Source organism: Cyprinus carpio, chromosome A3, assembly GCF_018340385.1.
Source record: "Cyprinus carpio isolate SPL01 chromosome A3, ASM1834038v1, whole genome shotgun sequence".
Lineage (NCBI taxonomy): Eukaryota > Metazoa > Chordata > Actinopteri > Cypriniformes > Cyprinidae > Cyprinus > Cyprinus carpio.
The window spans coordinates 13,231,366-13,247,797 of NC_056574.1; the positions used below are offsets into that span (position 1 = coordinate 13,231,366).

Genomic DNA, 16,432 nt, shown 5'->3' on the forward strand with positions numbered 1-16,432 from the left:
AATACTGTGGCTCACTTTGTTCCTGTGTGCTACCCTTAACAAAAAAGTAGTATACTTCAAGTTTATTTTATTAAGTATTCTTAAATAAAGTTCAAGTATACAAATATCAGTGTTCTAGTAGTATACTTGTAAGTGTACTGTTTCAATACTCCTTGGGACTAAATTTGCCCACTTTCTAGTATATAAAAGTATACTTTTAAGTATACTTTAAGTATAACAGTAGCAAACTTTGAGTACACACCTAGTTTACTTCTATGTTTGTAGTTTGTACTGCAATTATACTAAAAGTGAACTTATAGGTATACTGATAGTTGGCTAATTAAATACTTTGTAAACTTTGAAGTATAGTCTCAGTAAACTACTAGTAAAAATATCAAGTTTTCTTTAAATGAACTTTACATCATTCTTTAAGTATACTACTATGTCCCTATTTAGGTTTTAATTATATTTTGTTATATGAATATCTGAACATACAAAACATCCAAAGAAAGAACAGGGTATCTGCTTGTAAACAAAAACATTTTATTCTAGCTTCATGCATTCTTTTTTTAAACACTTTAATGTGGGTAAGTTTCACAAAAAATAAATACAATTTTGAACAAAAAGCTGAAAAAAAGATTATGAATTGGATTCAGAATGATAATCAAAATGTAAATGGAGTCAATCAACACCCCAAAGCTTGACTATAATTATTACCTCTTCATCGGTCGACATTTTATTATTTAACATTACAGTTTTGAAGCTGTTTCATATCAGATGATCGTGTTACATGTGGTAGTATCTGTTGTTTCTTTTTCTTCTTCACTTGTGTTTTTTCTGAAAATTCTGTGCAGAAGATGTGTACTAGCACCGTCTACCATATAACAATGAAAACACGGATTCTAGGAGCACAAGTACAGCTCAAATATATTTAGACTTTTTGCAAGTATAAGTCAAGTATACTTAAATGTCATTTTAAGTATATTTCTGAGTAGTACATAAAGCCCATTTCTGAGAAGTACATAAAAAGTAAACTAAAAGCATACTTTCCTTTTTTAGTTTAAAAGAAGTATACTAATAGCACACTTGAATAAATTTATTTTTTTGTAAGGGTAAGTTTGGGTTTGATTCTGAGGTATGATTCAGTTCCCATAGAAGCCTCTGCCAAATAACAAATGTACTGTAAATATTTAACCATTCACAGAATTTAACTGCTTAGCTAATCTCAGAATGCATTGCAAAAAAAAAAACTCAGTAAAAAGATACTTAATTCAGTACCAAAGAGTAATAAATAGTTCTAAACACAACTAAATGAAATTCAGTATGAAACTCAATATTTGTGTTTGCTCTGCATTTTTAATGTGTTAGTTTAGCAACAGGCTAATGCCAATCTCTAGTGAAAGATACCACACAACTGGGATTTTTTATTCAAATTTCCGCAAAGTGAGTGGACTCTGTGTGTTCATTTGAATTAGGATGTTCTTCATGTGAAGTGTTTTTACACTGCAGAGGAAGGGAGGGTCTGCGGCTCTTTTAATTGGCTGCGTATGAAACAGCTGTCATGCCCACCATTTGGGCTGTAAGTCTTAATTAAACAGAAGTGCATGCTGGGCTGGCTGCAGCCTCACCGAGAAGCGGAAGATGTTGTGTGAATCACACCGGTGTCTCACTCACACAAACACACACATAGATGCATATGATCACAAGGGTGGTGTATCCGTGAGTCCATCTCTCTCCATCACATCACCTCTGTCACTTAACCAGACATGCTGCAGGATGCTAACAGACAGTTTTGCTTATGTCATTGAAAGTTTACTGTAGTCCCAATGCACTAGTCTGCTTGAGCAGTGTTAAGGGAAGGATGCAGTGTAGATGCAACGGAGGCTGATAAAGGCTCATCTTTTATTCAGCAGGGATGCCTGCTGATTTGAGGCACTCAAATAAGAGATGTGTCTGTGCTAATGTTGTTCTCCCCACAATCAAGATTCATGAGGCCTAGGTGCATGTTTTGTGCCTGAAAGAGAAAGGAGAAGAAAGGGAAGAGGGTACAGCTTTCTTTAGATTTCTTTTGCTCGGCTTGAAAGCATTGCTGCATTCTCAGCACGATTTCTATTTTTAGCGGCCTCACTGCATCAAAAGCTTTAATTCCCTGTATGTATACAAATGAAACAATTATTTAGAACACTTCACCAGTCTTATCTGCCACAGTGTGACGCACATCAGATAATTGTCCTATTATTTACCTTGTAAACTGCATAGAGTTTGTTTTACACCACATGTAAAGTGGCCTTATTAACAGGTTGACAGGCGCTCACACTGCACGCTTAAGCAGCACTTCAAGTGGAGTTTCAACAGGGAGTCGTTTTGTGCCCTGTGTAGCACGGTGATATCAGAAGAAAATATGTTGAAAATGCACTATAAACCCTTTTAGCAGTACAATTGTAAGCAATTAAGGGATTTTTTTTATAAAGTAATATAAAATAAGTGAACTACTAACATTCCATTTGAAAAAAACAACAACAGATTTTAGGCTTAATGAACAGGCCCTCTTAACGTGCTTTTTTGGCAATCAGATCATGATCGAACGGCACTTATACAGTAAACGAACCCAAGATGCATTCAAAATTACATTTGGAGGGGGTCTGGGACAGATAGTAACCGCATTTAATGAAGATGTAAATGTAAGTGTTTTTGTTGCACATTCAGCTATGCAAGAGGTTACACAGCAAATAAAGCATCACAGATAGTCTACTTTGTACTTTTGGAGGTTAAATGTTAAATGGTTTTTTGTGGTTTGTGTAATTTTTATTTTTTTAGTGTTTACTTACTGAAATGTTAAAGGGTTTTTTGTGGTCTGAAACTATATTTTTTCTGTATTTATTGTTTCTCACACATTTTTTGTGTGTATTTTTGTGGAGACATTATTATTATTATTTTTTTTTTTTACTTTTCATCACTTTTACTTCCTATTAACTTTAACTGTGGGAATATCCTTAAAAAAAAGGAAACACGATAGACCATATACTGTTCAGTTTTATTTGATGTCATTTAATTACCATTTGGATGCAAATTCACTTTCACAACAATCAAGTTTGTTATTCTTCGAGACCAACTTCTGATAGTCATTTCATAATTTACTAAAGGAAAAAAAATCAATGCGGAAACTCGAAATCACTTTATTTCCTGTGTAGTTCCACAGTTCTGTTACGCAGCGGAAACACTCTTGTGAAAGGATCATGCATGCCTGCTGTTGTAATTGGGCTACTGCATCATTTACGTGTTGCTTTTGCATGCAGTGTGAAATGAACCAGAGATTCATGCACAGCTGCTCTTTGCAAAAACAATGTGATGAACCCACAGAGGGGAACTGAAAAGGAGACAGTGGCATCTGAAAATTCACCCAGTTTTCTGAATTTGAATGATTTTCTCCTTCACCTCTGATGTCTTCTCTTATACAAGTACTACCTTTACCTTTATTATTGCTAAAGGGGTTATATCATACGATTAGTCAAGGTTTATCGTTTAGCCATTTAGTTTGACCATTGTTTTTATTCTGCCCTGATTTTTTGCTGCTGTGCCTTTAAGACTTCTCTGTAAACTGTGACAGATAAGATTCACAAAATAATCTGCTTTGAAATGTCCCATATAACCAGTTAAAAGGTTCGTTCACCCCAAAATGAAAATTCGGTCATAAATTACTACCCTCATGTCGTTCCAAACCCGTAAGACCTTCGTTCATCTTCGGAACACGAATTAAGATATTTTTGATGAAATGTGAGAGCTCTCATACCCTGAAAGTGAAAGTGAAAGTCGTGACATTTGCCAAGTATGGTAACCCATACGCGGAATTGGTGCTCTGCATTTAACCCATCCAAGTGCACACACACAGCAGTGAGAAGTGAACACACTGTGAACACACACCCGGAGCAGTGGGCAGCTATATATCCAGCGCCCGGGGAGCAACTGGGGGTTCAGTGCTTTGCTCAAGGGCACTTCAGCCATGGGTATTGAGGGTGGAAGAGAGCGCTGTTCATTCACTCCCTCCCACCTACAACTGCCAGCACCGAGACTCAAACCTGCGACCTTCTGGTTACAAGTCCAAATCTCTAACCATTAGGCCACAGCGGCCCTTTGCATAGACAGCAACGCAACTGTAATGTGTAAAGGAACGTAGTAAGGACATCGGTAAAACAGTCCATGTGACATCAGTGGCTAAACTTCAGTTTTGCAAAGCTTTGAGAATACTTTTTGAGTGCAAAGAAAACAAAAATAACATAATTTAGTGAACTATTCTTCTCCCCTGAATTCCGCCCGTCTCTTCTGCCATTTTGGAGAGTACCCAAGAGCATAATCGACGTAATCAGTGTTGTTTATGTTCAGGGGAAAAAGTGCGTGCATCAATGCAATCAGCATTATTTAGGCTTGGGGAGAGCATTCGTATGCATTGTGATACTCTCTAAAATGGTGGAAGATGTAACTCGGGGGAGAAGAATTGTTGAATAAATTCTTTTTGTTTTCTTTGCACTCAAAAAGTATTCTCGTAGCTTTGCAAAACTTGAGCCACTGATGACTGATGTCACACACATTTGTTTTACAGATGTCCTTACTACGTTTCTGGACCAGGGAACATTACAGTTGCGTTGCTGTCTATGCAGAGTCTGAGAGCTCTCATTTCATCAAAAATATATTAATTTGTGTTCCAAAGATGAACGAAGGTCTTACGGGTTTTGGAATGACATGAGGGTGAGTAATTAATGACATAATTTTAATTTTTGGGTGAACTATCCCTTTAAGATCACATTTAAATGTTAAAAATATACTTCAGCTGCTCGTTTCCAACATTTTGATCTTTTGGAAGAACATGCAGAGCAGTAGGTGCTACACATAGCCAGGAATAGCACAGAGTTTTGTGGATTTTCCTGCATTTTACACTTGTTAATTATTCTTCTGGTGACTAGTAGTGTCTGTCCTACTTCATACTTGTCTCACTGTGGCTTGGCAGGTTGTCTGTGTCACACTGACTATTTGTGAGCCAAAGAAGAATGCGGACAAGGGAAGTATACTTTGGTCTTAATTTAAATAAAGAACACATTTAACAAGAACTTGGACAAGCCCACGGTTTATTATTTTACACAGCCTGCTGAGGAGGTGTGCCTCAAAAGAGACATGGAAACAGATTGCAACTTGGCAAGTGCAAACAACAGCAGCAGCATCAGCAGCAACAGGCATCACTGTAGCCTGGGGCCTCATCTGTCCGACTGAATGCTGTTGCTTTTTTAAATTTTTTCATTCTTCTGCTGTCTCCCATTTCTTCTCCTCTGCCACCTCACCTTTCAGCCCTTCATGTCACGGAGCTCCGCCTGACTGACGTCTCTCCTCAGGATGGCTGACACCAAACAGGAGCTGGATTCACTTCCTGAGGCAGTCAAGGGGAGCTTGGCTCAACCCTGCTGCGGCACATCTAGTTATATTACAACTGGAGTTTTGATATAGGCTTTGTGAAAGGTTTCACAAAGAATACTCGACGAACAAACATTTACTCAAACTTTTAATGGGGTGGGGGGGGGAGAAAAAGGTGAAACATGAAAATGGTAAAGTTTGATGTTTATTTATTCTTTTTCCACAAATAAAAAGAAAGTACTCATGCTGAATCATCACAGGAAAGAAAATAAAGGCTAAGTCCGTATACCAGTACCAATCTTACTCTCCTCAGAACATTAGATGAATAAAAGCACTCAATGAAGTTTGGAATGCAGTAAAAAAGTTCTAGCTTTAGTCATGTCCTCCTCCACATAAATGTGTGTATATGTGTGTGATTTGTGTGGGCATATCAGTGTGTGTACATTTGTGTATAATCAAATGTGTTTGTAAGGTCTGTGTGACCTAGTCCTCAGAGGTTTTGATGACCTGGAACAATGTGACATTGTAGAGGACTTGATGTCCGTTGTTCCAAGTGAAGAGCACTCTTTCTCGGGGGTTGTAGTCCATCATGGAAATGTGGGAGTATTGGTTATGGAAGGGGATGTCCGTGTACTCATAGGTTGAGGTGTTGGTGTAGTATGCGAAGTAGATCTTAGCACCGGCCAGGTGGGAGTTGGTGACGTAGAGAGTGCCGCAGATCATGAACGACTCACCAGCGCTCCGTTTAGGGAAGCCTGTGTCCCACGTCTGAAGCACTTCTAGGCTTTGTGGTTCCAGACGACTAATGACGATGTTTCCAGCATTGGGAATGGTGGTGTAGACGGCCCATAGCCCGTTCTCATCGGCCATGAGATCGATGTCGGATGATCCACCCCAGGAGTAGGGAAAGGTGTTGTTGTAGCCCGCACCGCTAAGGCTGCGCTGCACCAGGATGCTTCGGGATCGGAAGTGGTACTTGATGATTATGTTACTCTGGTATTTGTTGTAATAGAGGGAACCATTGTACACCACATGACCCGTACCAGCCCAAGGGTGGGGTAGGAGATGCTGCACAAAGTTCTGGCCCTTCATGAAGTCATTCATTGTGCGATACTCCAGCACACGGCGTCCCTTAAAGTAACCGTCCATTGACCATACCTGAGACAAAATAAGATATGCAAATGTAAAATGCATGATAGATACTGTACAAATGAAGAACATTTGAACAACAACATTCCAAAGTGTAGAGCATGGTGCTGGTCAAAGGTTAGATTCCCAGGGAATGCGTAAAACAGTTCAAATGTATATGTATAAACTACAGTGTTATTACATGCAGTGCTATTATAATTTAAAAAAAAAAAAAAACGATATTTTTGGTAACTGAAATAAAAATAAACTAAGAAAAACTGAAACTAAACTAATTTGGCCACACTCTAAAATACTGAAGCTAAAATGAAAGACTGAAACCAGGAATCTCTGAAAACTAAAAAAACTAAAATAAAATGAGTTGAAAACTAAGAAAAAAAATATGCTAATTAAACAGAAAAAAAAACTTTTGTTTACACAAACTCTTAATTTAGAAGAAGGTATCTAGCCAAATGAAAAAAATAAATAAATATAAATACTAGGTCACTAATCCATGACCGTGTGTACTCCTTTGTACAAAGAAAACCTCATGTTCTTATTTCCATTAAAGCACAAGATGCTGTTTGGATTATTTTCTTATAATTTATTTCAGATATACCTTCAAGATGGCGCCGCATATGGCTGTCTCGGTGTGGAGGTTCTCCTGTTTGTTATTTTTCAAACACAATAAGTTGTACCAGGGATGAACTGCTGTCCTTTCGGCAGTACACACCACAAAATCTTTCACCAGTTTTTTAATTACTCTGATGTTTTGCTGAACATTGTAGTTGGAGGAGCAGCGGCACTGTTCAAGCGTTTTAAGACGTGTTCAAGCGTGTGTGAACGCAGTGTTACAACAACTGGCTGACTCTGTTATAATCATTCTTGGTGACTTTAATAAAGCAAATCTCTCCCGTAAACTGCCAAAATATAGACAAAATTACATATTATAGCACTCTGTCCCACGGGCAGCTTTGGGGCTCTCACTGTTTACTTCATCTTATACCAACCTACAGGCAGAAACTAATATCTAAACCTCTAATAAGGACTGTAAAAAGGTGGACTAATGAAGCAGAACAGGATTTACAATTCTGCTTCCACTGCACTGATTGGAGTGGTTTTAAAGCTGCTGCCACCAATCTGGGTGAGCTCACAGTTACTATTACATCATTCATCAGTTTCTTTGAGGATATGTGCATTCCTACCAGGACTTATTTAACATACAACAATGACAAACCATAGTTCACAGCAAAGCATAGACAGCATTCTCAGGCCAAAGATGATGCCTACAGGAGTGGGGAAAGAATCTTGTACAATCAGGCAAGGAGAGGCTAAGAGGAGCAACTCTAAAAAGCAGGAAAACCAGTTTTCAGCAAACAACACCGCTTCTATGTGGAAAGGCCTAAAAGACATCACAAACATACAAGACACAATCTCCAAGTACTGCGGTGAATCAACAACTTGCTGAAGACCTGAATGAGTTTTACTGCAGATTTGAATCTCCCGGTCTCATACCCACCCCCCACCCCCGATCAGAAAAGGAAGGCACCAGGCCCAGACGGTATTTCACCAGCTTGTCAGAAAACCTGTGCTGACCAGATGGCCACCATCCTTTCACAGATCTTCAACAGATCACTGGAGCTATGCGAAGTCCATGCCTGCTTCAAATGCTCCACCATCATTCCCTTTCCAAAGACAACCAAAATCACAGGACTTAATGATTACAGAACTGTTGCCCTAATATCTGTGGTCATGAAGTCATTAGAGAGACTGGTGTTAGCTTATCGGAAGGGCATCACTGGACCCCAGTTTGCTTATTGAGCAAACAGGTCTGTGGATGCTGCAGTCAACATTAGACTGCGTTATATCCTATAACATTTAGACAAACCAGAGACTTAATGTGAGGATCCGGTTTGTGGATCCTTCAGACCTAACTAACCCAGCTCTCTGTTCCTAGATCTATGTCAATGGATCACCAGCTTTCTGACAGATAGGCAACAGCTAGTGAGACTGAGGAAATTCATGTCAAACAGCCACACCATCAGCACTGGTGCCCCTCAGGGATGCGTTGTCTCACCACTGCACTTCTCCCTCTATACCAACGACTGCACCTCGACTGACCCATCTGTCTAGCTCCTGAAGTTTGCAGATGACACTACAGTCATCAGCCTCATCCAAAACGATGATGAGTCTGCATATTAGAAGCAAGGTTGAGCAGCTGGCTATCTGGTGCAGCCTTAACAACCTGGAGCTGAACACGCTCAAAACAGTGGAGATGGTAGTGGACTTCAGAACCCCCCCCACTGCACTCCCCTCACTCACCATCATGAACAGCACTGTGGCTGCAGTAGAATCATTTAGGTTCCTGGGCACCACCATCTCTCAGGACCTGAAGTGGGACAATCACATTGACTCCATTGTAAAAAAGGCCCAACAGAGATTATACTTCCTTTGCCAGTTGAGGAAGTTCCTTTGCCAGCTTGAGGAAGTTCAACCTGCCACAGGAGCTTCTCACACAGTTCTACTCAAAACCATCACCGGTTTGACTGCTGAAAGGATTATTGGTGCTCCCCTGCCCAACCTTCAAGAACTGTATACATCCAGAGTGAGGAAAAAGGCTCAGAAAATAACACTGGATCCCTCACATCCAAGCCATCTCCTTTTTGAACTCTTACCTTCTGGCTGGCGCTTTTGAGGTTTGGACGGCATTTCTGCCAGGCACAAGAAAAGTTTCTTCCCCCAGGCAATCTGCCTCATGAACAATTAAATGTTCTCCACTACTGTTTATTTACTTAATACTACCCTACATCTTACTTATATATATTCTATATATATATATATATATATATATATACACAGTCATGGCCAAAAATATCGGCACCCTTGGTAAATATGATCAAAGAAGGCTGTGAAAATTACTCTGCATTGTTAATCCTTTTGATCTTTTATTTAAAAAAATCTAACCTTTCATTGGATAATAAGAATTTAAAATGGGGGGAAATATCGTTATGAAATAAATGTTTTTCTCTTTTTCATATTTTGTAGGTTTATTTGGATAATTTTATTTGATAATTTTTTAAATGTTTATTTGCCAGTTTAACAGCTCTAAATTTTCTCCTTTAATGCCTGATGAGTTTAGAGAACACCTGGCAAGAGATCAGAAACCATTCCTTCATCCAGAATCTCTCCAGACCCTTCAGATTCCCAGCTCCATGTTGGTGCTTCTTCTCTTCGGTTCACCACACTAATTTTCTATAGGGTGCAGGTCAGATGACTGGAATGGCTATAGCAGAAGCTTGGTATTGTTCTCAGTGACCCATTTTTATGTTGTTTTTGATGTTTGTGTTTGGATTATTGTCCGGTTGGAAGATCCAAACGTAGCCCATTACAAGATTTCTAACAGAGTCAGTCACTTATTGAATTTTTATATGTTGGTATTTGATAGAATCCATGATGCCATGTATCTAAACATGATGTCCAGGACCTCCATCAGAAATATAGGCCCACAACATCAAAAATACAGCAGTATATTTCATTGTACACAAGGGGTACTTTTTATCCCTGCGTTCACCAAACCCATCTTGAGTGTTTGCTGCTAAAGAGCTAATTTTTTAGTTTCATCTGACTATAGAAGCCAGTCCTGTTCACTAATTTGTGAAGCTCAATAATCTTTTGCTGCACATCAGAAATATATTCTTTGGTTTTTCTCATTGTAATGGATGATTAAGTGGATTTGGGCTTTGTTTTCCCTCTTATTTATATTTCTGTGAAACAGGAAGCCATGGCTGGATAATTTCATATTCATAATCACCCTGGAGTGCTTAAAATTGTGAATATGAATGGGAATATATACTTCAGAGATATTTTAATCATAAGAATTTCTAGGGATGCCAATAATTGTGTCCAACGTGTATTTGAAAAAAAAAAAAAAAAAAAATTCATAATGATATTTATCCCCATTTTAAATTCTTATCATCCAATGAAAGGTTAGATTTTTGTGATTTTGTTAAATAAAAGATCTAAAGAATTAACAATACAGATTAATTTTCAAAGCCTTCTTTGATCATATTTACCAAGGGTGCTGATATTTTTGTCCATGACTGATATCTCTCTCTCTCTGTGTGTGTGTGTGTGTGTGTGTGTGTGTATTTTATTCACATATCTTTATTTCTTATTATCTCTGTGCTGTTGTTGTTATCTCTGTGTACTGGAAGCTTCTGTCACCAAAACAAATTCCTTGTATGTACAAACATACTTTGCAATAAAGCTCTTTCTGAGTGCTGGTGACATTAAAGCTAAATGGGTACATACCAGATATTAAGATATCTGAATTACAAATAAACATCAAATTGGACAAGAATGCAAAACAGAAGCATTTTCACTAGTGCACTTTTTGACCCCTCTGTATGTAGAAGAAGAAACCAGGTTAGAAATGAAAGCTGAGATTTCTGTGGCAAGAATGCAGTAGAGAGAACATATACCTGGATGAAAGTACAGTACATCAAAAGAGACGCCATCTCCTGACTTACCTTTGAGAGAGTGACAGCAGAGCCTTTCTTCCTGTGTAACCAGCGGTGACTCTCACTGTGCACAGTCTGTGTATGTGTGTGTGTGTGCGTGTGTTGTCAAATCTATTGATCTGCTCTCTGTGTGGGAGTGAAGATGCTGTATGTGCTCTGCACTCGGCTGCAGCAGTCGTTCCCTGCCCTTTTCCACTCCACATTCACAGGAAATCAATCATGTTAGCAGTTCTCCATCTCTCTCTGCCTCTCTTATTCTTACTCGCCATCACTGAATGAGGCTGTATCTATAAGGCACACAATCTTCACATTTTTACCAAGCGATGCGCTGCACACTCTTTATTAACACATCGTAATGAAACCTCAGACAGTCAGCTTATTTAGGATGATTATTATGTTCTTTCTCCTGCATAATGAAGCCCCCTGAGGATTTAACACTCCCCTGCTATCTTTTGCCTCTTCTCCTCCTTTCTCACTCCCTCCTGCAGTCTCCCTCCCTGCCTCTTCCCCCATTTCTCATTCCACAGAGAGATGCAGTGCGTTTTTATTTTTAGGCTACTGTGGGGCTGCGTGGTGACTGTAGAGGAGAAGAGCAGGTGACTTATGGACAGACAGGATAATTGGAATATTAAGTATAGCATTTCCTTTGTGGGCTAAACGAGTCCCTGTGGATCAGCGAGTGGAGCTTTGGTCAAACTGCGGTCTGCCCGTCTCCGCCTCTGTTTTCCCTTCTGAGAAGAATGGAGTATGTTGTGCTTTGGATGGCTGGTGCTACCTTAACCAGCAATGTAGTGTGTGACATTGTAAATCTAGGGACAGTGAATGCTCAGATGCCTGCTGGTTTGGTATGACCGTGATTTATTTGTCACTTTACGTGATCGATGATTGATATTGACTAGTGATGTGATCATTAAAGCCAAAGATAAAGGACTGTATCATTAGTGATGAACTTTCAGCTTGCCCCCATGAAATACAGAATAAATTATGATCATTGCCTGTTCTCCGCTCCATGTCAGTCCTTTTATAGTGGAAATGATAAATGATTGGACAGAGAGAACAGTAGATAGATTACCTATGTTGAATGTCTTTGAATTAAATTCCTCTACCTGCATTCCAATTCCATTTCAGCTTCACACTCTTGAATTTAAAAAGAGCCTCTCACCACTGGACCCAATAAGTAGATTACAACTTAGAGAACTGCTTCCCAACGTTGTTTCTCACACTACACACTTTGGATATCTCCCATATCTGACCGATTCATTTCTGGTCTTGGAGTCTCTACTAATGAGCTGATCAGTTGAATCAGGTGTGCTTGATTAGGATACATTCAAAAATGTGTAGTTTTGGTGTGCATCCAGGAACAGGATTGGTAAACACTGCCTTTTATCACTGGGCCCAGGACGACATTCCCAGTTGTCTCTCCCTGGTGATGGCTTTGGCTGCTAGTAATTTCTGGCAATGATTGGTGAAGCTTTTGCCTAAACAAGTTGTTAATACCCAATCCCCTGATGGAGTAATTAATATGGGGACTGTGGCTTTGACAGGAGACTTAACGATTAAGAGAAGTATGGAGTGAGGGAGTATGAGAGTATGAGCATGATAGAGTAGGAAAAAGAGGGAGGGAGGAAGAAAAATGGTGGAAGAACCATCCATCAGTGACTCAGCTTCACTGTACCAAAACACTGACTCAGTCACTGTGTGTGTGTCTCTGGAGAGAGGCGGCTCATCATAGCAGTGGCAGTGATGGAGTGATAGGGTGTTGCGGCACGGTCATTCTTACCCTATTATCGGAGCTGGGGATCATTGTGTCAGTCATCCAGGAGCCGAACCTTGACCCTGAGGCGCGGACGGTGATGGGGTTACTGACGCCAGTTAGCTTCCCGCAACCTGGTGATAGAACACAGGAGGCACTATAAATGACGGCTTCAGAGGAACTCCGATGAACAAATCACCATTAAATTGCCAAAAGTGACATTTATAGAGCAGAACAAATATCCTTTAGATCATCATTTTGGATTTTCTTTTGAATTCATCAGTTTCACCCTGAATAGAACATGAGCTTGTCTCATCATGCATCTGAAAGCCAATGAGTCTTTAAGCCAAATTAACTTTGGACATTTCGGTTTGAGGCCTGCTAGCTGGCTGTTTTTAATGTTCTAATGTAAAATTGCTTATCTAATTGGACAACAAGCACATTTGGACTTAACTGAGTCTAATGTGGTCTCCCTGACCATCAGACATGTCTACTTTACTTTTGCTTTTCCATTTGAAAGTAAAGTACTGCAGCTGCTCTAAAATAACTCCACAAATAATCATGCCAATCAAGTCCTGCACTGAGAATCTAATAAGTCAAAATTCTTTCTATTTTCTTGTTGTAATAGGTCAAATACTGTGTGTCCACTGTCAATAGATTGGTTGCTGCCTTTTCCTGATTATTAAAATCAACTCAAACCCACTTCTACTAGATGTCTTACCGAGTTTCTGCATGCATGAGTGCAGGCGAGTCTCCAGCAGTAGCACTCGCTGCCTGAGCTCCTCGTAGTCATAGGCTCCCATCTCCTCTTGAATTGCCATTAGTACCAGGGACAGATTCCTCACCTCCTCCCTCAGCCGAAGGATCATTCTTGCATCTGCCTTGTACTGCTCCAGCACTGGCAGCAAGGGAAGCAGCTGAGTAACCTTGTCCTTTAACTCCTGAGGTAAACGGAAGAAGGAAGGTGTGAAATGGTGGTTAGGAGAGACAAGAAATGGTTAAACTCCCTCTCACAGGAGATTGGAAATTTGCATGGGCTCTAATTAACTATTTACCATGTTCATCTCCAGTATTTCATCTTGATTGACTAATCTCCTGCCACGGATCCGAATGCATCCTCACATGAGAAACTTATATTGATTTTATGCATTTGCAAGCTCTCACAATCTACTGCTCCTCCAACGTGGTGGCACAGGCCCACTGATCTGAGCACTGTCAGCTCTCCACCTCGGTGTGACCAAGCATATACGAAAGAGCTAAAAGTTGTGGGCTGAGCTCAGCTCAGTGTCGGCAATCAGTTACCGCAGCCATGCAGACTGGCATAGACTGAGGTATATCAATAAAGAGGGTCTGAACAGCAGGTGTATCAATAAAGCATGCTCACCACAGGAGGGGCTGTTTCCTCCTTGTTAAAGTTTATCGTAAATCTGGTAATGGAGCTGCTCTCAGCCCTGCGGCACCACATCATAAATCTCATTTTCCTGTTCCGAGACACAAAAATTTAGTCTCGTTAATCTCCCGCCCTGCCATAGGCGACTTTGAGCTCTCCACATTCATCAGCAGCCTTGCCGAAATAAAGCCAGGCTCTGAGACTCACACTCTTTGAAATAGTGCTTTTTACACTGGCACATCTCGCAAATTTTTCACAGCTCCAGCAAAGAAAAAGGGGAAAAAAAGGATTATGGTGCTTTGAACATGTATCGATAGATGAGGAATGATTTCTGGAACATTTTGGAATAATTTTCTATGCAGCATTTGGTGACTCACACCGCAGCAGAGTGGGGTGGATGGGTAAGTGGTGGCGCTGCGTTCTGAATGATAGTGATACCCCAGGGAGGCGAGTCTGTGGCTTCCATTCCACTCTCTTTAGCAGCCAGCTACATGTTACTCATCTTGAAGCCTGCATTTTCATTTAGTCCACTGGAAATGAATAGTGAATACTTCTACTATCTGAGATTGTGCAGGGCTACAAGCACACTCTCGTATTCAAGAGGTAAAAAGCTTTAATAATAAAAGGGGTCTGAATCTTAGCCTTTGGGAGAGCAGCTGCTAGCTAAAAAGAACAAAAAAACGTAACCTTTTGTATGCACACAAACACACTCATTATTGAAACAAGCTTCAAGTTCTAGGCATAAATAATTGAGGTGCATTTGAGACTTTTGGTATGTCTCAATTAAACCTAAAAATCAGAGGTATTGAAGGATAGTGTCAGTGTCTATTTCATATAGGGGCAAAGGCACCGGAAAGAGTTTTAGAGTAGCGTGTCTAGAGGTGGGCAGGTTGTGATGTCATTATATAAAAATACTGAGCCTGTGTATGCTATTTAGCATGCACTGATGTTGCTCAATCTCCAGTCATGTAACAAAATTAATATTCATGAGGTAATGTACTGGAGGCTAGCTGGTAAAGGCTGTGCAGTAAACCTCCCTCCCCTGACCTCAAGAGGTGCTAGAGGCTGCAGTCGTCAGTGTTCTTTTTAGCAAGTTTACCTCCCATACTGGCTGTCACCAGGTTCGAGCCCCACTCTGAACAGCAATGCAAGCAGAACTGGTTGCATTGGTGCCATGACCTGGATAGAGGGTGAGTCTAACGAATCCCAGCTGGTAAATGCTGTGCAGTAAACGTACTCCCCTGACCACAAGAGGCACACTTGTGACTGTGCTAAAAGCTGTTTCTTTGTTAGCACATATGCCTCCCACACTGGCTGTCGCAGGTTTGCAGGCTGAGAGGAACTGTTGCACTAACCTTCACTTGGGAGCTATTTATGAATGATCTTGTATTCAGATGTCCTTGATTTGCATAGCCTTCTAGATGTTTCATGTAATTTTGACATTGAAATCCAACATCAGGCCCGGTTTACATATGCTCAGAGTTTTGCTTAATTTTAAAAATCAAATATCATCTATACAATTAAAATTGTTAAAGGGGTCATGAACTTCCTTTGTATTATTTTGTTCTCTGAGGTCCACTTATAATGTTATCAAGATTTTTACATCAAAAAAACATCAGAATTTAGAAGTAATAGGCTATTTTCTGTCCTGCTTTGACCCCCTTATCAGAACGCTCTGTTTAAATAGGCTTGGCGGATTGTAGGCTTGGATGTAAAAAGCCCACTGCTGTGATTGGCTGACATATTATGTGTATGTTGACAGCCTACATCCTTCACAGATGAAAGCTGCTGTGATTTAGGTTAAAAATGCATAAACACTCATATTAAACCATTTTTTTAGGCTGAATATGCTTCAGTACCTGAAAACTCTTGGGGTTGAGGCTGCGTGCATTTTCAGAGGCAGTCTTCAGTTTGCCATCCACTGTTTTCATGAGGTTCTCTGTGTCTCTCACATACTGCAGGTCTCTGTATGTCCTCAGATCTAGCACCTCCATGGATTGAGTGATATTCTGAACCTGTTAAATACCACAAAACACAAAGTCAAAACAGTGCAATGCATCAGGGCATGTTTTTTGAGGACACAACAGTGTGATGCCTTCAATTTGTTGTAGTTCAAATCAGCCATCCTACATATTCAGAACGCCCACTGAGCAACTTGCCCACATCAACACACAGGCAATGGGAGCGTGATTGCTGATCAGCACACACACCTTATTAGTTCCTACATACGCCCACATACTCTCAGAGGCCACATACACACACACA

General features: G+C 40.1%; 1 protein-coding gene across 2 annotated transcripts in view; it reads right to left on the reverse strand.

The window, feature by feature from the left end:
* Positions 1 to 5,571: 5,571 nt before the first annotated feature.
* The window catches only part of LOC109087189 (noelin-2-like), a 61,610-nt gene continuing 50,749 nt past the window's right edge, over positions 5,572 to 16,432 (reverse strand). For both annotated transcript variants that reach the window (XM_042719166.1, XM_042719164.1), the window contains exons 3-6: positions 16,027 to 16,182; positions 13,499 to 13,718; positions 12,805 to 12,911; positions 5,572 to 6,537 (exon numbers count right to left, since the gene is read on the reverse strand). In XM_042719166.1, the coding sequence (XP_042575100.1) occupies positions 5,863 to 6,537; positions 12,805 to 12,911; positions 13,499 to 13,718; positions 16,027 to 16,182 (1,158 nt within the window). In that variant the 3' untranslated portion in view covers positions 5,572 to 5,862. The remainder of the gene's footprint in view (positions 6,538 to 12,804; positions 12,912 to 13,498; positions 13,719 to 16,026; positions 16,183 to 16,432) is intronic.